Source organism: Gordionus sp. m RMFG-2023, chromosome 2 (assembly GCF_954871325.1).
Source record: "Gordionus sp. m RMFG-2023 chromosome 2, tfGorSpeb1-WG-v2, whole genome shotgun sequence".
Classification (NCBI taxonomy): domain Eukaryota; kingdom Metazoa; phylum Nematomorpha; class Gordioida; order Chordodea; family Parachordodidae; genus Gordionus; species Gordionus sp. m RMFG-2023.
In genome coordinates this window covers 39768499-39791691 of record NC_088776.1, presented here as the reverse complement: position 1 = coordinate 39791691, position 23193 = coordinate 39768499, and the positions used below count along the sequence as shown (strand labels likewise).

Below are 23193 nucleotides of genomic sequence, written 5' to 3'. Positions count from 1 at the left end.
ATTGCATAAATATTAAGAGTTAATACAAAAATTATATAAATGTTATAACTAAGAATTCATTTTACGAAAAAACATGATTATAAATATTATATATTGAAACTAATATAATCATATTTCGATTTTTTGATTTGAATTTACAAAGAGAGATCTACCTTGAGATTTTGCTAATTATCTAGAATGTTATCTAGAATAATCTTCTTATAAATATTTAATACAGCTAATTCATAAATGTTTTTCACCGGTGGTATTTCTTATTTTAGCCTTTTTAAAGTTGAAAAAAGAACTTTTATTAGTACAGACACTAAATGATAAGTTAGCTAAAATAAATAATAATGTTTTAATATTAGGCAGGGAATCTTAAGTGCAATTACACATGGAAGAGGCTTGCAGAACATTTTTTGGTCTCAAAGAATACTCTATTCTGTCAAGATTTTTATACCAAATTCCGACATCACAATTAATTTATCATATGAGCCTACTAAATCATCAGCTTAAAATTCTGAGATTTTCTTCTCGTGTTTCAAGTTTAATCAACAGTTTAGACTCAACCGGCAGAAGAAAAGCTTTTAAAAATAAAATTATGACTAATAAATCTTTCCTTTAATTGAAATAAAAATGTAGGGGAATAAAAAGTTTATTTTATAAAAATGCTCAATCGTAGATGCAGGTAGTAATTTATTAATATAAATATAAATTGTATTTTATTGATTTGGTTTTAAGCTTCTATTTATTGTAATAGATTAAATAGATAAACGATTTTGTAAAAGTATATATGGATATATATTTTCTTTTAAAATTATACTATGCCTAACGAAGACTCAAAGAAGATATTTCTGAAGAAAAACGAAGAAACATCAACTTCTACTCAATTCCATATTCCAGAAGTCGTCAAAGAAAAAATGAATCCGGAAAAAAAAACCCCGGAAAAAAAAACCCCGGAAAAAACCCCCAGGAAAAAACACCCCTAAATTTTTTTTCGAATTTACTTAAGATCTAATAATATCGGTATATTTTTATTTGGATTTAATAAGGTATAGACAAATTAGTATTTTAGAAAAAAATATTATAAAAATATAATAAATTATATACATAATAATGATTTATAAATAAAAAATAAAATAATCAGATCTTATTGCAAATTTTGTCAAATTTAGTCTACTTAATATAGTAATTAAGGATGGATATTGTATTTATTACTATAGCAAAAAATTTTACGAAAATAAGTAATACATGGGTTATTTTACTGGGATATTTTTTTTCCCAATACCAATTTGAACATCAGCATTATTTCTTGTTTAAGCACTGCGATTGATTTTGTTTTCGGTGTCCAACTACCTACACGCCATCGCAAGTTTGGTTTCATTGGCATATTTTATTTTTTTAATCAATACCCAGATTGATGGGTGTTTATTCCCAACCAGATTAGAAAAACGATTCCAACCTTCGCATTGATTAAAGTGCGTTCTTCGTCGGATAGAGTGCTCTCATTCACGTTCCAAGTTTCTGGAGGAAATCGAGGCCCAATTCAACATGTCTGGGATTGAGAATTGCTTCTTGTGACCTCCCTTGATACTCCATTGATGTAATTTTTATCGAAATTTTCAAGAATATCCTTACCATTGCTCGAGGGATTGCCATTGCATTGCCCATATCACATAAAGGAACAAATGCTAAGCCGTCTATCCTGCCACAAAAGAAGCTTATGGCTTCATCGGTTCTGTATTGGCTTTCCAGATCTAGCTTTTGAATTTTTCTATGGGCACTTTGACACAAATGGTAAAAGCATCCTCTGATTATGATGTGATCCCCTAATTGAAAAAATAAATATAAATAATAACATATTAATAATCATACCAATGACAGTTTTAACCCCGCTCATAGCAGACTTTTCAAAATCCATGTATAAATGGAGGAAATAAATCTCGTTCTTGACATTTAGACATTCTTCAAATATTTTTTCGTAGTTTTTTTTTGGAGTTTAATAGCTGTTAATGATTGTGGCATTCGCTTATAAAATTATTTATCAATATTAATTATTGCTAGGTTATACTAAAAAAATTAAGTGGAAATTGAGAAGAAAAAAATTGAGAAAAGATCAGAAAAATAAAAATTAACAATGACTTAAAGAAAATATGGGAAGAAAAATATAAATTGAGAAAAAAATTAAGAAAAATTGACAATGAATTTTTTTCCATGGGGTTTTTTTTCCTATTACCAGAAAAAATATTTAGGATTTTTCGAGCATTTTCTTACATCGCAATAATTTTTATACTTTAAAAAGAGGCGGTGAAACTATTATCAATTTTTCAATCAAAATGAAATATATTTGTTCTTTATGTAATTTTAAATCGCCAGTGAGCTGGACAAAGAACTTTGGTAAAAATATACCGAAGGAGTTTAGCGATCGCGCTGTCTTCATTGGAGAAGGAAACCCAGGCAGATGTTAATAAAATAATTAAACATACGCAAGGTTCTAAAAATATTTTAGGATAATAATTATAATAACGTTAATAAATTCAATAATAATAATAATTATAATGCTAACAAATTCAACCATATTAATAATAATTATAAATCAAGTTTTAAACTTAATTTCAACCAAAAAAAGTATGTTTTCGGTGCGGAAAAGCAAACCACATAGCGAAACAGTGTAGCATACAAATGATTCTACCATTTGTCATTTGCCAATAAAGCTACAATCGATGCTAAGTTAAATGGGCTGCAGCATACTATGGAATTTGATTCATGTGCAGCGTGTAGTGTGATAGATGAGGTTACCTTTAATAATATAAATATGAATTTTTCCAATACTATTGTTTCAAAATTTTCGCAAGTTTTTAAAAAATAATTAGGACAAATAAAATTACAAAATGCCGTCATCAAGATATAACAAAACACAGTGCCAATTGTGCTACCATCTAGAAGAATTCCATTTCCGTTGCGTCGAACCGTTGAAGCTGAATGGACAGACTTTTAGACAAAGGCGTTATCGAGAAGGTGGATCCAACAACAACTCCAATCACTTGGGCTACGCCAACGGTTAATATCTTAAAGTAATCCGGTGCCGTGCGAATATGCGGAGATTTTCGTTTAACAATCAACAAATATTTAGCGATAGATAACGATTTACTACCAACTTTCGTCGACCTCATAAATAGGATCGCGGGTGGTAAAATATTTTCAACGCATTTTTACAATTCGATTACCGATAGCAAAGAATCCCTTTTGGGTTGACTAGCGCTCCGATAATATTTCAACCCTTTATGCAAAACCTATTAAATTAGACGACGTAATTTTTGCAGGCGAGAATAATTTTGATCATATAGTTAAGTATTAAGAAGATTTGATAAGGCGGGACTGACAATGACGACAGATAAAATTTTAGGCATCGAGGACACTTTCGGCGGTTGAAAAAAATTACGCCATCATTGATCGGGAGGCTTCGGTGTCTGAAAAAATACGCCACCATTGATCGGGAGGCTTCGGCGCGAGTAGTTTCATTAATATATTTATGGAAAACATTTTATTTTAGTTATAGATCATAAACCTTTAAAATATATCTTAGGTGATAAATGACCTAAATAAAATATCAAATAACCGTTTAATACGGTGGGTGACGAAGCATTTAAATTACCACTATGAGATAATTTATAGGCCGGGTAATCAAAATAGATGCGCAAAATTCATTTTAATTGATAATATTTAGTTCGAAGGTTTATTATTTTATAATAGAATTATTATGATAATCTAAAGAAACTATGTTTTTTGGACAAATCTTATCGTGATGAGTTGCAAAAGTTGTCAGAAAGGAAGACCGAGAGCCAGATAAGTGCCGTTATACAATTGGAACATTCCTACCCGACCTTGGGAAGGTATAAACATTGATTTAACAGGCCTCATATCTGTAAAGTATTGGTTAATTTGCGTAGCTTTCACCAAATGGGTTGAAGTTGCAATTTTAACACATATTAATTCAGCGTAAATAATCTGCACCAAATGGGTTGAAGTTGCAATTTTAACACATATTAATTCAACGAGTGTAATAAATAATCTGATTAATTATTTCGCTAGATTTGGGTACCTCGTGTCTCAGATAACGGTGATCAGTTTACTGGATCTGAATTCAAAACGTTTCTTTTTAAAAACAGTGGAACTCCGGACCAATTAAATTTAGCGAAAGTTTTAATTACTCATCGAAACACTCCAAATGCGACTATCGGCAAATTCCCTGCCGAAACGATGTTTGGAAGGCCGCTCAGGACGACGTTAGATAAATAGAAATTATCTACAAAACGCATTATGGAAACAAAAATATTATAAAGACAGGAATGTTGAGCCCCATGAATTTGAAGAGAAGCAAAAGGTTTGGGTAGAAAACAAAAGGACTGCGGGATGGCATGAAGGGACAGTGATATAACGGAAAAATGTGATATTGTATGATGCTGAGTTGGAGGGTATTGTAATGAACAAGCAAGCCGACCAACTGAATGGAAATACAACTCTTAAAAAAGGAGTTTCGAAATCCCCATTACGTTATCATGATGAATTCAATTTGTGGTGATAGATAAACGATCTTAGTGATGCAACAAGGCCGAAATCATACCTAGCTCGTAGAGTACTTTTTCCATTGCGAAAACCAATCGAAATACAGTCATTAATGTTTTGATTCGAAACTAAGTATCTAAATTTACTGATCTTTATTAAAATTTAAAAAATCAAAGATATAATTTTATCGTACACATCATCTGTTAAATAATTAATAATTAAGTTAACTTTAGCGGAGTTAGATGATGTGCTGTTGGCAAATTAATTAAGTACTCTGTCAATATATATTATTAACGTCCCCATTTAGTTTGGGAAATTTATATGGAAGATCTATAACAGCTTTTAATTTATCATCCATGACTCGATTAATTTACGACAAATAATTTTGTAAAACGTTTATTTAATTGATTTTCATGATAAATATTTCAGTGTTTTAAAATGAATGCATTACAATTTTATATTTTAACAAATTTACACTAAATTTAATTCGTACCACCTTAACATGTGTTTTAAACTTTGGAATTGAAAAAATACATCACTAGATTTTATTACACGAAAATATTCCACATCAAGGGTACCCGTTGGCTCGAAAAATCACAAATGTATATGGTAGTGGGTATGTTCAAAATTTTAAAAATATACATCTAAACAAGCAATATGTAAAAAAATTATTTTTTTTACCTTTATACGGAATTTTCTATATTATGTAAAAAAAAATTTGTGAGACCTATGAGTATTTTTTTTCGGTTCCTCACTCGGGACAGCACGCTATATTAAACTAGTTTCAAATATCAAAAAATTTTATTTAAGTTATATCTAAAATTATCTCTCTTTTCTTGTAAAGTATTTACACTATATATATATATACAGTTTACTAAATAAAATTTGAATACAAAACATTATATTATAAAAAATATAAAGTTAGTTTTACCAAAATAAAATAGGAGCAAATCTGAATATAAAATAAGTATTTTTTTTACAATGATAAAATTAAGAATAATCTTCGTGATGTAATAAAATGAAATAAGACGAGGTCAAATCATTATTCAACAAATATAATCTAAGGGAAGTAGGAATCACTGACTCCCTTCCAAAAATTTTATACATGCAGACTTTAGTAAAAAACGAATTCAAAAATTTTTTTGCCCAAAATTTTGAGCAGATATGAATTAAAAAAAATTTTTTTTTTTGATTTTATCATGAAAGATTTATGCATAAAAGTGAATTACAGATAAATAATTTTCTACAAAAAATAAACTTCAAAAATATTTCCACGTAAATATCATAAATAAATTGTTTAATTCTTTGGTGAATTTAATAATAGATTTAGTCAAAGTAGCCGACGGTCAATTGATCGGTCAAATTCAATCAATTAAACGGCCAATTGACAAAAAAATTCTAAAAAAAATCTGAAGAAAAAACAATATAAATATATATGATCACTGCTTTTTTAGGGGAGTATCTAACCAGTAGCGAATTTAATACAATATATTATACAAGGTGGTGATGATCAAAATATTTCAAGTGATATTATAAATTTCAGAAAGCGGCATGTCTATTAGAAAATTATGTGGAAAGAGTAACTTCCATAAGAAACAATTAGATTCTGGTCTCAAGTTAGTGGACTTTGCTTACCATGTTCATTAAAAGAAGAGACATTTTATTAACCATTCTTACTTCTTCTTCAGAAAGAAATTGGTTGATTTGGGTTAATATTCTTACTTGAATCGATTAAAGATCTCGTCTCGACAACAAGAAAATTGATTTTAAATATTAAAGAAAATGATAATATTGAATATGAATCAGAACAAGATTCTGCAACGGAGATCTAAACACTAGTTATTGAATGACAATTAATTTAAAAAATATTATAAAATTAATATTATGGATTTATTTTACTAATATATACAATATACAAATAGTATTATAAAAATATTAGCTAAAAATTGAAAAATTTATATTAAAATTTAAATACCTTGGCTGGCCAGTTGAAATTTTACGAAAAATCAGAGATTTGATAGGTCCTGTCTCATATTTTCTGTATGAATTTTCTGTATGAATTTTCTGGTATGATACAGAAATAATTTATGATCAAATTGTACTGGTCTTACTCTTTAACCGGTCTATTTTAATATTTTTAAATTTTCAAGTTCGGCCGGTGAACAGATTTTTTTTATTTGGAGTTGATAGCATCGCGCTATCTACACAAGTCAAATTATGCTTTATTAAAAATATCGCGAATTCCAAATCTGTTTAAAATACGATAAACGCATTCAAAGTTATTAAATAAAATATGATACTAATATTGAATAAATAATATACTTGATGATTAATCTGATATATTTAAATACGATTTGAGATGAGGGGAGGGGGGGGGGGTATTATTACAAGAATATGGCAAAAAAAAATTTAATTTTTCTTCTATTTATAAAAGTGGTGGGTAGCCATTTTTTCTGATTATAAATGCATTCCCGATTTTGTGAGTGTTGTTCCGCCATATGTTAACCTCCACTTTTAAACCGATTTATTTGGTTGGAATATGTTTTTTATATTTTAATATAATTTAAATTTTTATTTGTAGTTAGTTAAATGCATTTTTGAAATGACTATTAATGATTACTAATAATTGTTATATTATCATACATAGCTTTAGGCTTAGGTCATTCTAGAATTATTTTTTTCCTCCATAATTAAATTTCTTCATTGCATGGGTTATATATACTTATGTTATCATATTTTTGCTATTATTATAATATTGTTCTACAGCATATAAATGTGCTTCATGGGCTTTAATTGTTATGATTAGACACCATATATATTATAAATAAAAAAAATCTTCGCATGTGGTTAACTTGGAGTCAATCTTCTAGCATTGTCAGATCCATTATGAAAAAGTCCAAGTAATTTTTATTCTTATGTCAACATATTTTAGGATTTTAGCTTGTAGTCATCTTTTTTTCTTCTTGGGGGTTGGCCTGTGGTTTTCGAAAGCAACAGTAGCCTTCACTGTCCACGAGTTAAGCTAAGTGCCCATATGTAGAATTAAGGTTTGTATTTAATTTAAGTTTAATTTTTATATTTAAATTTATAATTATCATTGATATATTAATCAGAAGATCCCATTATTTATTTTCCCGCTCCCACCATGATGGAAACACAAGGGTACAAGCTAGAATTAAACAAATGATTTTATTATCTGAAAATATTTACATTGTAATACTACTATATAAAAAGTGTAGGTATTTATACAGGGCCGTAGCCAGGAATTTTCAGTTAGGGGGGGCCAGATGCTTACTTGGGGGGGGGCACTATTTTTTTAAAATAAAACAAATAATTAAGCATTCATAGAAATTTTTTGCTATTTTTATTAAAAAATTATTAATGTTATATGAATACAAAAAAATACTATAATATAATACGACGATATTTTTAAATTTTAACATAAATGAATTAAAGGATAAATTTTGTGTTAACTTTTTTTCATAAGCCATCAATACTAAATTTTGCATACTTTGATCTTTCATCGACCCTCTAGTGCTCGATAGAACTCTCTTTATTATAGAGAAAGAAGCCACACAAGAAGCCGTTGGTAGCCCAATGATGATGGCTGCTGAGTAGTATTTATACAATTCTATAAATGCATGATGATATTTTTTTATACATAATATTTAGGATATTTTCAAAATTATGTGTTTCTTTAACTTCTGCAGCTAATAATCCTTTAGCTATTTTCATTTCATGATGTAAAGTTTCCATATTTAAGTTTAATATTATTCTAATCGGGCTATTTTGTCCGATATAAAATAATCACTATCAAAGGGGGACAATGCATTAAAACTTGATAGAAGATTATAATCATCTTGTGTAAATCTATCTAAAAAATTATCAACAAAGTAATCAATAATTTCATAATAATTCCATTTTAAAGAACTCTAATTGGAATCTTTTTCGCAATCAAATTGTAATTTGGTTTCGACTAAAAATAAATTTATAGGCGTTTTACGTATTCTTGATGATTTGTGGGGAGTGAGATTAAATTTTGCTAAAAGTTTTTCAGCCTTTATTCTAATCAAATCAATAGAATTATTGCTTCTTATAATTTTTAAATATATTGATCGTGGAATCAATACAATTTTTAGCATCCACTTGATAAGTATCTATTGATTGTTGATACTTATATAGGGGATCTATTGTTATTAATATCTCATAAATTATAATGGCTAATATAACGTAATTTATATTAACGTATTGAGATAAAAGACCAGAGGCTTCGACAGTGGAAACCTCTGAATTAAGAGTTCCATAAGAAAAGTAAACTAATACTTCTCCAAAGCCTCAAAATTAACATAAATGATGCGAGATGTATCTAAATGACCAGTCCACCTCTGGTCTAAAAGTCTCTTAAGAGTATGGCCTGCATATTTATAGAATACATTAAACCGCCTAAAAAATTATGCAATGCATTGAATAAATATAAAAAATTAGAAATGATAACAATATTATAATACCAATTTTGAGCCACAAGATGCAAAATGTGGTTGTAGCAATGTATAAAAGGAACCTTTGTTATTATTATTTTTTTAAATAGGGTGCACTCCTCCATTTCGGCCTGACATAACGTTTGCACCATCATATGCCTGGTTTATCATATTCATTGAATCATAAGCGTAGCCAGGATTTTCCTAAGGGAGGGGGTGGGAAGGGGAATCAAAAAATTATTGGGAGCTTCGCCTCCAGATCCCATTTTAGGCGTGCCTTAGTCTATATATAGTCATAAAATATTTTTACAAGATAGGAGGTTAATTTTAATAAAAAAAATAAGACTGGAACAAATATGAAATAAATTTTTATTAGTTTATATAAAATATAATAAATTACTTGTATATACATTAATTAAAAGCATGGTAATAATTTATTCCAAACAAGTATAAGAAATTTATTTATAAAAAGTATGTAGACATATAGTTGATCCTCTATTATATAGAATTAGTTACAAAATACCAGGTAAAATTCCACTTTTACAAACATATTTGACAGTTAGAAAATATATTACAGTTAATATTTTAACAAATTTTACTAATCAATGCTCTTTATAATAAATATAGCAACAATTTGCATTCAATTATTTAACGCCATCTATTTATTTTAAATATAAATAATATTAAAAATTAATCTTTACATTATTCATCTCACAATGTCTTTAAAAATATTTTCTGATGTCTTTATCATATTTTATAGTTTTCTGTAAAATATATAATTCGCTATATTGGTAAAAATTACTTGATTGTCATATGATAATTGATAAAATTAGATATACTGTAAATCTAAGACATATAATATTCCACTGTTTGTATTATCATTGATTGTGCTTTAATTTTTTTATTTAATTTATGATTTAATTTTAATAATTTTATAATTATATTTTACTTTTATTAAGATAAATAAATTAAATTACCACTTTATAAAAAATTATATTTGATAAATTATATTATTTAGTAATTTTATGGATCTATTATTAATAATTACTAGTAGAAAGCCCGTCAAAAATGACGGGGTGAGATTTTTATTCATTTTTTTACGATAGATGCCATGCCAGATCCCTCACAATATTAGGAAGCATATAATTATAAAAGTTTATCCAGCCCAGCTCAACCCTTAATAATTTGTTAAAGATATTCCCATGTCAGGTGCAAGCTAATATAAATTTTGAGGTTCCAAGCCCAGTCGTATCCAATATAATTATGAAAATTTTTTCCCACCTAGGAGATATTAAATTTTTAATTGATTTATCATCACATGAAAGGGAATTATATGATTTACCAATAAGTTTAAGATGTAAAAAAAACATTTGAATTCCGTATTAAGGGAAACTGGGAAGGCCTGGGCAAACCACTTATTAGAAAATCATGACAAATAAAATAAAAATAACCGACTCTTATATTTTTTGGTAATATGATCAATTATATTATATATATAATATAAATTTTTGTTTATTATATAGGGTTATTGTAGCTTTTCGGATAAATTTAATGTATGTCTTGCATTTCCCAAATTATTTATCTATATTTTATTTTAAATATAAAAAAAATGCTATCTATTTAAATAAAAGTGCCATTAAACACTAATGAAACTTATATGCAAATTATATATATATAAGATATAAGATAAAAAAAATAAATAAACCTCCAGAGGAGTTGATTTCAAGCGTAGTTTTTTATTATTTTGGCTACCAGTAACTCTAGAACTAGCAAGGCATTTGTTTATTCGTCATTATTTTCTTAGCTTATCTTTAATAGATTCATCAAGTTTTGTAGCAATGTGAGGGATAAAGGTTGGGTTAGCCTAGACAAATAAAGAAATCAGTCAAAAATATAAAAAACATTATTATTGAAATAAAACGAAGATTTTTTGGAATAGATATAAAATCATATATAAAATTATTTATAATAAAATAATGTACTATGTATATTTTTTGTGCGTTATACAAAATAATCAGCAGGGATAATAGAGCAATGGTGGATCCGACAAAATGGTAAGCTTTTAAAAAAGAAAGATCCTTAAAAATTGTTATATTAATTTAGTTAAATTTTAAAAATGTACTTTGTATAATTTTCATTTAGACAAAATATTCATCAGAGATAAAAGGGCATATTGTGCGGCCCGACAAAAGGATGCTTAAATAATATAAAATTGTTTAAATTATAAAAGAATATCATACAAAGTAATGTTCATTCTTATTCGTATAAACCGGGATTAATCGGATATAACATCATGATATAACCACATTGGTTGTAGTTCTTGTTTTATCATTAATTATAATCTTTAATTTACGAGAACAAACTCAAGACATAGCCACATATAGCTGTCCATGTGAAAAAACAGGGTTCAGCAGGGATAATAGAGCAATGGTGGATCAGACAAAATGGTATACTTTTAAAAATTGTTATATTAATTTAGTTAAACATTTAAAATGAACTTTGTATAATTTTTGTTAGTTAGAGAAAATATTCATCGGATAAAAGGGCATATTGTGCGGCCCGACAAAAGGATGCTTAAATAATATAAAATTGTTTAAATTATAAAATAATATCATACTAAGTAATGTTCATTCTTATTCGTATAAACCGGGATTAATCGGATATAACCTCATGATATACCACATTGGTTGCAGTTCTTGTTTTATCATTGGTTATAATCTTTAATTTATGAGGAGAACAAACTTGAGACATAGCCACATATAGCTGTCCATGTGAAAAAACAGGATGAGGTAAATAGATGCCAACTTTGTTCAACGTTTATCCCTGCTTTATTAATTGTCATGACAAAAGCAGGTCTCACGGGAAATTGGCGGCGTATAAAGGAAAATGGCAAGCCAGAATCGGCTGTAGGAATAAAACTTATTCTAGGAATGAGAACTTTAGTACTGAGAAAACTACCAGAAACAAATTCCGTCACATTTATATTTGGTAGCAAAGAAGTTATAATCAATTTAGTCTCATTATTCAAACCAGAACAGAATCTAAGTTACGCATTAATATTATAGGTACCCCGACTTTGAGTAAAAGATTTGTGAGGTTGTAATCCTGATATACTTAAAGAGTTTAAAAATTCAGTGGGATAAAACGTCGCTTCATCCTCGGTTATCGTTTCATCAGCACTTATGTATGTAATTAAATCCCCCGGAATTTTGTTAATCTATTTAATATTTATAGAATCGACATTTACGTTTTTAGGGGTCAGGATTGCATTTTGAGCAAATGATGTTCGGTTAAAAGACATATTGTATTTGTCTATATCGTAAACAAAAGCAATAAGATCCTCGATATCATTAGAAGCTATACAACAATCTTCAGGAATTTTTATTTTATCCCTAGAGGGGGGGGTACTAAGGGGAATATTTTTTATTAGCTTAAAATGATATTCACAAAAAGTGATAAATTTCTGAAGGGGGGAGATTTTCCTTTGCCCCCCCCCCCGGCTACTCCTATGCGTTGAATTATTATTTAACTTATTATGTTGCTTTAAAATGCAATTAGTAATACTTTCAGCAGAAATACACTATAAATTAATAATCCCTAATAAATTTTCTTGGACTTCAGAAAAAATATAAATAATTATGCACAGATTTTACAACCTGATGCATCTTTTGTCACATCAGCCTTAAGACAAAGGCATCACAAGGCATCTCACTTTTGTTATATTTATCTGAAATATAATAAACCACCATATCTATCATAATAGATATTACTCCGTTTTGAATCTGGGTGATGTAAATCGCATATAAATTTCGTAATTTTATTTAATTCAGGATCTTTTTGGATGGTGTGTGAAAACATTACTCTATATTGTCCAGAAAGAATAAATTATGTTTTCTACATTTGCAGCATCCGTAATTTTTGTTGAACCAGTCCCATGGAAAGGTAACTCCTGTGTGTTAAGAAATAGAAATCTTGATTTAAGATCGTAAAGATAACGGTTAATTTGTTGGCTTACCAAAATTGTTGTTATCTCATTATTTTCGTTATAATGCTAAAATATTCACCGCTGTTTTAAATAAGTGGTTATATCTTGCTTAGATAATATTATTTTGCCTAAGATCTTAATCAAACAATTTTTAAAAATCGGCCCAAATCGAGCTGTTTAGCAACACTGCTCAATAATTACCAAATTTTATAAAAATTTAATAAAAAACTTTTTTTATTTTAATAAATATTTACGAATCGGTATCAATCTGTTTCCTTAGATTATATATATATAATATATCAAGCCTTGTGTAATCACTTGATTAGCTTCCGAAAATCCAGTTTTTTTTATGATTTGCACCCAGATCTATATCAGAGATCTTCAATAGATAATAATATTGTGATTGAACCATAAAAAATAAAATAATTATCATTGAAATAAGTACAATTTAAACATTTTAACTAAGAGCCTATATAATGTTATACACAAACACACATGAAAATGATAAAATATGAATGAATGATGATTTATTATTGGATAAAAATAAAAATAGGAAGAAATTTACAAACAAGACATGTTCTTTGAATAAATATTTAAAATTTATTTTAAAAATATAAAAATAATCAATTACAAAATATTTTTTTCAATTTGGGGAGCCGGAAAAATTCATCGGGGTCATTTTTGGGGGCCATAAATTTTTTCTGGGGGCCATGTTTGGGGACGAAAATTCCCGTGGCTACGACTCTGTATTTATATAAGGAATATAATTAGTTAAATTTGAAGTTATTATTCCATAAAATATAATGAAATAAGTAAAAGTAGAAATATAGATCACGAAAGGTCATTCAATGTTATAAATAATATGAATAATTTAGTAAAACTAATAATTAAATATATATAAATACCGCAACATATCGCCACCATATAAGGCATACCACAGTTTAAGGATAAAATATCCGCACAAATTTATAATTTTACCATCATTACCAATAGAAGACTATAGAAAACTATAATAGCATAACATATAAATTAATATGAACATTATAATATTATATAAATTCTGAGTGTATTCAAAGCCAATAATATAATAATTTTAGAATATCATAATTAATATTATCAATTTTTAATATTCTTTTTTAAAAATAAATAATATAGTATAAATACAATTATTATATGATATGATTTAATAAATTTAATTATTCCTTTTTATTATGAGCATTTATAAACTTAAAATTTATTTTATGACCTTAATTCGTTTATCTCGAATTTATTTTTAATTATTGATTACCATAAACATTAAGCAACCTAGTTCCTATACAAGTAATATTATTAACATATTATTTAAAAATACCCATCTTTTATCTATTGATATATAAAATAAATCTGAAAGTATTTTATATTTATAAATTTAAATTGTAGATTTAAAAGTATCCAAATATTATTTACATTAAACGTATAATTTGTAATGTTATCATATGGATTTTAAAGTTTTTGTAAAAGTGTAAATACGTTTTTAGTCAATCGTTAATCAACATTATATTTTATTTTTGGGTTTACAATCAAAATGTTTTGCATTTTAAATATAAATTTCAACATTATTACAAATTATCTTAAACCACATATCAAGATTATAGAGGTATTTTGACATTAATTATGATTGGGTTCAAGAAAGTAAAAAGAAGGTTTTCTTTGGCTTTCAATAAAAAGCTTAATAATAATACATCACCAAATTATTTAAAAAGCTTGAGCGAAGAAGATCCTATATCAATTATGACATTTTCTAAAAATTCTTTAAATAATGATATTAATAATAATAAAATGACAAATGGGGCAGATGAATCCAAACTTAAAATAAATGGATATTTTAAAAAGCGCCCATTATCAATGGTAAAACTGTCTAATAATTATGTAGCTGATGATGGGGTCAAAATGGATATTGCCTATAATGGAACCCTTTCTGATTCCTTTCAAAGTGCATTAGAATTAAATGGTAATTCTGAAATTATGAATTGTGATCAGATATGTGATAAAATATGTTATGTCTCATCTTCAAATTCTTCAATTCCTCCTTGCTCCAATGATTCAAATATTAATAGCACCTATGAAACACACACTGAATTAAAAAATAACATTCCTAATGTTAAATCCGTGATTAAAAACAAAGGTTTATATTGCAATATATTTTTAATTTTCACATAATATTTTCTTATTATATTTTTCACATTTGATGATGGACATAATATTGACATCATCATTTTATACCTTCTAAACTTTAGATATAAATTAAACTATTTTAACAATATAATAGAAGATAAAATTATATGATTTGTATTTTATTAAAATATATATTTAATTTAGGGTTATGTTGATCCACAAATTATTATTAAATTATTCACCAATCACATATTTTCAGATACTCATCTAACCTGATCTGATAATTGGTAGTGATCTGCATCGGGCCAAATTTTTCAAGCCTGGCCTGACCTGAAATTTTTTTAAAAAAAGTTTTGCCGGCCCAGCCCAAACCCGAAATTTAAAAAAAAATTTACCGGCTTGGCCCGAATTTATTTTAATATAGAAATTAATTTTTATAATTACTCAAAATAAAAGACATATGTTATATGTCGTTTAGTTTCAATAAATAAAATCAAATATTTTTATTTTACATAAAAAATTCAATATAAAATTGAAAAATTTAGATATATTTAAAAAAAATTCTAAGGTCCGCCTGACCTGGCCTGAATTTTTTTAAAAAATATTAGGCCCCTGAACCCGATTATTTTAAATAGAATTAGGCCCGAAACCTGTTTGGGCCAGGCCGGACTCGGGCCGGGCCTAACTTTGCAGATCTCTAATAATTGGTATTGTTTTTTAAAATATTTTGACTAAATAATATGTCAGGTAGATTGGTTCACCTCTAATTTAATTAATTTTCATGTAATAATAGAAATGGGTATTTTTTTAACTCAAACATAAGCATATCTAGGATTTTTAATGGAAAAAATTTAAAGGCATCCTTTTCTATAGGCTGGGTTATATGATGTAATTTTTTTTTACTCTTTCTTTCCCTTTTTTTAAAAAATTTCAATTATACTCATCAGAGTTGTTAAATGATACTTTTCAAATATATCCAGAGTAGAGGTCTGCAAAACATGTCCCAGCCTGTTTTATTCCATTAAGAATTTTTGCTCAAGCTATCTAGACTATTAAATTTTTTGCCTATCCTAGTTTATAAAAATTATACAAAAAGTCAGACCATGCCTGTTAAAATTTAATGAAAACCATTAAAATTTTTGGCTGTCACATTTATATATCTATATCTAATTTTTTCTTCCCAGTATCACTGACGCTTATACCTCTCTAGACTAACTATTTCTACATATAACCAATTGTGTTTGATATCTGTATTGCGCTTTATAAATGGATCATATTATGAATAAAATGTTTAATTTTTTGTTAATTTTCATATTATTTATAGATTTAGTATTTTAGTTAGATAGCTCTTAAAATATAAAGAAATACACATATTGTAGTTTGTTTTTAAATAATATGAATCAAAATGTTAATGGCTGGGGTAAAATTTTATAAAATTAAATAATATCCAGCCAGGCCCAAATATTTTATATGTGCAATGTAAATTTCCAGGGAAACTATAATTGAGAGAAATTTGGAATAAATAGGGAAACAATGGGAAATTTCCTTTAGAAAAAGACTTACTGGTCAATATGGATTTTTTTTTGATGTTTTATTAAAAATTATATACTATTAATACATTATAGTATGATATAAATTTAATCATTTAATTTGTTATCTTCGTTTGAAACGATTCCAGTTCTCTAAAATCGAGCAATTTGTCATTTGGCTTGCAACATCTAAATCTAGGCATCCAGAAAATCGGTTTATAATAGGGCTGTGCCGATCCACATATTTTTCACCGATCCGATCCGATACCAATACCGATCCGAAATTTTAACTGATTTTTAATCACCCCCGTTTGAACCAAATGTAATTAAGAAATCAATATTTTTTTATGCAAAAAATCGAATTATGAATTTAATTTAATTTTTTTATTTCTATAATTAAGACTTTAATAAAAAAATATATATTTAATAATATATCCATTTTATGTTGGAATTATAAAATTGTATATATAAAATTATAATATATTAGATTTTTTTAATAAATATGAGAGCCTCTAGATTTTCTGGGAATAAGCTTCTACGATTTGGACTATCTATATCTCCTGCCATGCTGAAGGCAAACTCAGATGATTCTGCAAATAACGCATTTTGCAAAATTATCTTTGTCTTTTGTAAAATATTTCCATAATTCAGATACCATATTTTAAAAAAATCTTTTATTTTAAAGTATAAATAAAAAAATTGGCGTAATTTAAAAAGATTTAAAATAAATAAAACTTTGGGTGTTCCTTTCTATTTTTATAAAAATTTTTTTTAAAATACTATAAATCTATTTTAAAAAAGAAATAAAATTTAAAAAAATTATTTAGAAATTATTATAATAATGGATCAGTTTTTATAAGTATCGGTCCGATCCGATATTTTCGGAAGACGCTAAATATCGGTACCGAATCCGATATTTAATATCGTCACAGCCCTAGTTTATAACATCTAATTTTGTCAAATTCATTATCTTTAAAATTAAAACCGGGTAAAATATATGAGTAGGGTGATATATATCTTGGCCACAAAAAAACCGGTTTTTTATAAATGATTTGATCTCTATAAATTTGTTTCATAAGACAGCTAGTTAAAATACTTTTAAAATTAACGCGCTATCGCTACCGCTAACTTTATCAACAAAGTAGCGTGCTATCGCTACCGTTTACAAAAAAAGTAGAGCGCTATTCTTTTTACTTTCGAATTTTTTTAAAAATATTTTATACGTATCTTTATTTCCACAAATAAAAAATATGACTAAAATTTCAAATATATATATAATTTATTTATTTTTTATTGCATCCAATAATAACATTTCCATACTCTCCAAGTCTAGAGCGACGATCAGAAAGTATAAGCCATGCCTAAATAATCGTTCAAGCACTAATGCAGTATTAAATTTAATATGCATATTTTATATATATAAGAAAGAATAATTATCAAAAATATTCATTTGGTACTTTTAGATTTAAAAAAAAATGCGTCTAAAGGATTTTCAATAGTATTATTATTTATTTTTGTTATAATCATGATTATATCAGAGAGAGATATGGTGATTGATGTTAGAGACTGTTATTTATTTGGTAAATTAATAACGTTTTTTGTTTATTATTGTTTCAAGAGAGAATATGTAAAAAGGAAAATAAGGCGAAAGTATAATTATTATTATTTTTATACGAAAGTTTTTGATATAATTTTAAATTAAATTAAATAATCTTTTGTTTTTAAAGAATTATCATATTGGAATTCTGCCCGTGGAACTATATATTCCACGTTTTATTCTAAGAAATTACTATAATTTAAAAAAATAATTCATAGTAAGTGGCGTTTTTTATTTGACGTCAGTTTAAAATTAATAGTAATAGTTAGAATAAAAATTATCTAGGGAATAAGTTAATGGCTATGTTTGCCAACTAGCCAGGCCACCACCTTTTTATTTATCTTTTTCAAAATTGGTTAAAATGTGAAAGGATTTTTTAGAGGTTTTGTTAAAATCTGTAATATATAGAGTGATTGATTTTAAGCATCTTTAACATTCAGATAATAATTTATAAAACATTATCATTAAAAGACGATTGTAATTTTTAATTTATAATATAATTTTTGATTAATATCTTATGGCCAGTTGAAACATACCTTTGGACTGTGGCAGACAACTTTCACAAAAACTCATCTAGCTCAAAATATTATATATTTTAAAGATTAGGGATTGGGCTACTCGTTGATATTAAATTTGCTTGATATATTACTTTTAAATGTTTCCTTGTGTTTTAATTTTTTAAATTTTTCATCGGTCGCTGGCCTAGTTTTGCATATCTTTAAGGCATATCGTTTAAAAATATATCTAGATATATATATATAGTTGTCTGAAAATATATCTACAAAGATATAATTTTAACCAAGATAACATTACTTCAAAAAAGAAATGCGTTACTCGTTACATCAAAAAAAGAAACGCATTACTGTTACTCGTTACTTTCTGAAGAACGCGTTACTCGTGAAATTAAATATTATATACAAAAAATTCCTCTATATAATATACAAAATTAATATGATGAGATTTTTTTATAACAATTTTTTTTCTTAGATATAATTTTTTATTTATTTTTAACAATTGATTTTCAAAATTTTTAAACAAGAGAGTGCTCAACACATCTTTTGCCTTACTAAACATATGTTCAACTGGCGCAGGGGATGGGAGGGTTGTATTATATTTAGGGAGAATTTATTTAAAATCAAAGAATAATCTTCATTTTGAAAAAGGCTTAATAGATCATCTTCAAAAGAATCTTCATTCAGAACCTCATCAAAATTTTTTTTATATTTATCAGAAAATAATCTGGTATGTGGATTGTTATTTAAAAGCAAAGTCTTCTTTTTCTTTGTCAAAATATTTTCTCAAACTGGAAATAAGTGAAGCTTTATACCTTCCTTAACCTATCATTTTATCCAGTGCCAATCTAATTTAAATGGCAGGTGAATTATTGCTCATTGTATATATTCTTCTTTTATAGATGTGTTCGAATCTATTAAAAATTATATAAATTGTAAATATTTCAACTGTATACCTTTTATCTGTGTCATGCAGGATTGCAGTAATAAGTGGTTTAAACTTGATATTATTAGCAATTTTTTTAAGTTTTAGTAGAATAATAGTAATCTTGCGAGTGATATCTCAAATGTTTAAACATATAAAGAGCGGTAGCAACAGGTTCCATAACATATAAAACATTTTTTAATTAACACTAACCATACAATATATTTATGAACATGTCATTAACTGAAAATCTCTGTAATTGGAACTTATCAAAATTCGTCAAATTGGCCATCCTCCTTAATAAGTCTATTAATTTCACGGAGTTAGAAAAAGAGTTGCATCTTGTTATAACAGGTTTAATCAGATATCTTTCCATTTTTTTTAAATAAAATGGCTTCACAATTTCGAGACTGCCCAGTTTATTCCACAATTGAGAAAATATTTGAATTATAATGCAATTTTGCAAAGTGTTGACTATGTACCCTTTATTTTTTTATTGGTTTAAAAAATGTTTCATATTGGGGCCAGAGCAGTTAAAATCTTCTTCAACTGAATATGCACAATTGACATAATATACTTTATAAAATAATTATAATATTAGATTAGATTAACTAATCATGATTGATTAAATATTAATTATTAACAATCTTGACTGAAAATTTAAAATAAAAATGAAGAAATTTGGTGGTTGATCTGACTTTAATCTCGGCTTAAATTATTTGTAAAATTTAAAAAATAAATAAAAATTATATATTTTTTAAGGAAAAATTTTAAGTAACGATTAACGTTTTGCTTTACCGTTACTCAAAAAAGGAAACGCGTTACTCGTTATCTCTAGAAGTAGGTGAATGGCGTTTCTTTTCTTCAATTGACGTTACTTTTTTGACGTACTTTACAGTAGTAATCTGCATCGGGCCTAATTTTTCAAGCCTGGTCCGGCCCGAAATTTTTTTAAAAGGTTTTGCCCGCCCCGATCCTTACCCGAAATTTCTTTTAAAAAGTTTAGCCGGCCCGAATTTATTTAAATATAATTAATTTTTAAATTACTCAAAATAAACAATATATGTTATATGGCGTCTAGTTTCTATAAATAAAATCAAATATTTTTATTTTACATAAAAATTTCAACATAAAATTTATTAATTTAGATATATTTTGAAAAATTTCTAAGGCCCGACCCGACCTGGCCCGAATTTTCTTAAAAAATATTAGACCCGACACAGCCAGAATTTTCATAGAAAATATTAGGCCCGACCCATCCCCAACCCGATTGTTTTTTTTAAAAATTGGCCCTTCTTTTGGCATTTTATTTTGTACTCAGAATTATGTGGGAGTTTATATCTGAAATCATTTTACTTAGCCATTTTTATAGCTTTATTATGAATTTGAGTTATACAAGATACAGAAGATTTGGTATCTTCAATCATTTTCCAGGTTGATAATTTTGATTTTTTGAAAATATTGAAGCCCCATTCCATTAATTAAAAAAATTGAGTATGTTTAGCTTTTTAAATTTGCACATATATCCAATCAATTGATATTATATTATTAAAAGATCCATACCAAGATGATAAAATTAATAAGTTTAAATAATTATACATAGGGTTATATTAAATTCCAATGAGTAACAAGTTTAAAATAACAAAATTTGAACACTATTTCTATAATGATTTATAAAATAATATGCTAAAATTTAAATTAACAAAAATTTAACTTTCATTCAAATGGAAATGGATTATTTTTGAAAAAAACATATAATATAGTTAAATGATCATCTTCGAGAAATTTATTGATATATATATCAATAAATTAAATATTGAAATCTAAATGCTTAAAGAAGAATATAGTCTTCTAGAAGCCATATAGAAATGTTTTTGTGGCCTCTTGAGCAAAATGCCCATTTGGTCAGTGCTCTAATGCATTTTATTTCTTAAACTATTTTGTATGAATAAAACTTACTATCCCATAACCTATACCGAGAGAACTAAACAAATTGTTTGGTTTTATATTCTGTTTCTTCTGTTTAATTAAAGATATAATATATAATACATAAAATTAGTATGTTAATACAAAAAAGGGAAGGGGGAACAGGAACACTATCTATATTTTTACATCATCAAATTTAATTACGTTTTATTATATTTATTTCCTATAGTAAGATATATAAAAAAAATAGTACCACAATAAATAAATGATTAAATTATAACCTGCACGAAATCATCCAAATCTTCTGGTTTTTTTTTGTGGATACCAAAATTGTAATTTGGGTTCAATTATTTTACAGCAGGTTTTTTAATTAAAATTGTTTACATTCGCTATTTGTATTTTTTCATATATCCGTTTTAATTTTTTCTTAAATGAGAATGCTTATCAATTTTACTCACTATTTTTTTTGTATAAAAACAGTAGATATGGGAAAGTCAAAATAATTATGTCTTGAAAGGTTTAGAAAAGAAGATACAGTAAATAAAAAAAACCCTTTACGCTTATAAAAAATATTTATATTTGGTTTTAATTGAAAGATTTCTCATTTAAAATCAACGCCTGATGTGATCCAGTGGGTATAATATCAGATATGAGCTAAAGTCATATGCTGTATAGGGTTTTGCAATGATTTTTAACTCGTAGGAAAAAATTCTTCATATCTCATCTGCTTGATTTCATCGAAAACATAAGGTAATTAATTTTGTATGAGTGGGTTGCACCTATCCACAATTTTTTCACCAATCCCATATTTATTTCAAACGACACCGATCCGCTATCGATATTTACATTAATTTTTTTTGTCAATATTCTATATAATATAATATAAAATAATGTAATAATAAAAATAGATATAATTTTTTTAAGGCGTTTTAATCAGAATATTTACTTTCCCTGCTCTTAAAAATCAAAAGAGTCTCAAATCTTTAAAATTCTAAAAACATGTGCTACCTTTAAATTTTTAGAAAGGTTTGTATTTATGAGATATATAATAAATAATACCTCATATACATATGAGAATTTTATCCTTAATTTGATGATGGATGTTACTTTTTATTTGATACCCATATCCAATTTTTATTTTTTACCCTCCCTCCTTCCTCCAGACCCAAGTCCAACCCATTAAGACCAAGAGCGAATACTATTATTTGAATCAAAATATTTTTAATTAACTTTTATTTGATACCTATATTTATATTTTGTGCTCATAAAAATATTCCTGCCCCTCCCCATCCCCTCAAGACCTCAACCAGTCATAATTTCTATCACAATCTAAAGATATTTAACCTTTTATTTGATACCCATATGAATATTTTGTGTTGATAAAAATATTCCTGAGCCCCCAAGACCTCAACTCACTCACCCCTTAAAAAATGGATGAATAACAATAAAATCTGAAAACCTGTGAAGGCATGACGAGCTACTGGAGTTATCATATAGCGCTAAGCGACAAATATTTAGATATCGACTTTAGTCGTGAGATCG

At 26.8% G+C, this 23193-nt stretch overlaps 1 protein-coding gene across 2 annotated transcripts in view; it reads left to right on the top strand.

Moving 5' to 3' along the window:
- The first annotated feature begins 14531 nt into the window (after positions 1–14531).
- LOC135925099 (cyclin-dependent kinase 18-like) overlaps positions 14532–23193 on the top strand; it is a 55289-nt gene continuing 46627 nt past the window's right edge. Inside the window, exon 1 of one of the 2 annotated variants that reach the window (XM_065460274.1) lies at positions 14532–15172. In XM_065460274.1, coding sequence (XP_065316346.1) covers positions 14662–15172 — 511 coding nt within the window. In that variant the 5' untranslated portion in view covers positions 14532–14661. The remainder of the gene's footprint in view (positions 15173–23193) is intronic. The other variant, XM_065460275.1, reaches the window with a different exon arrangement.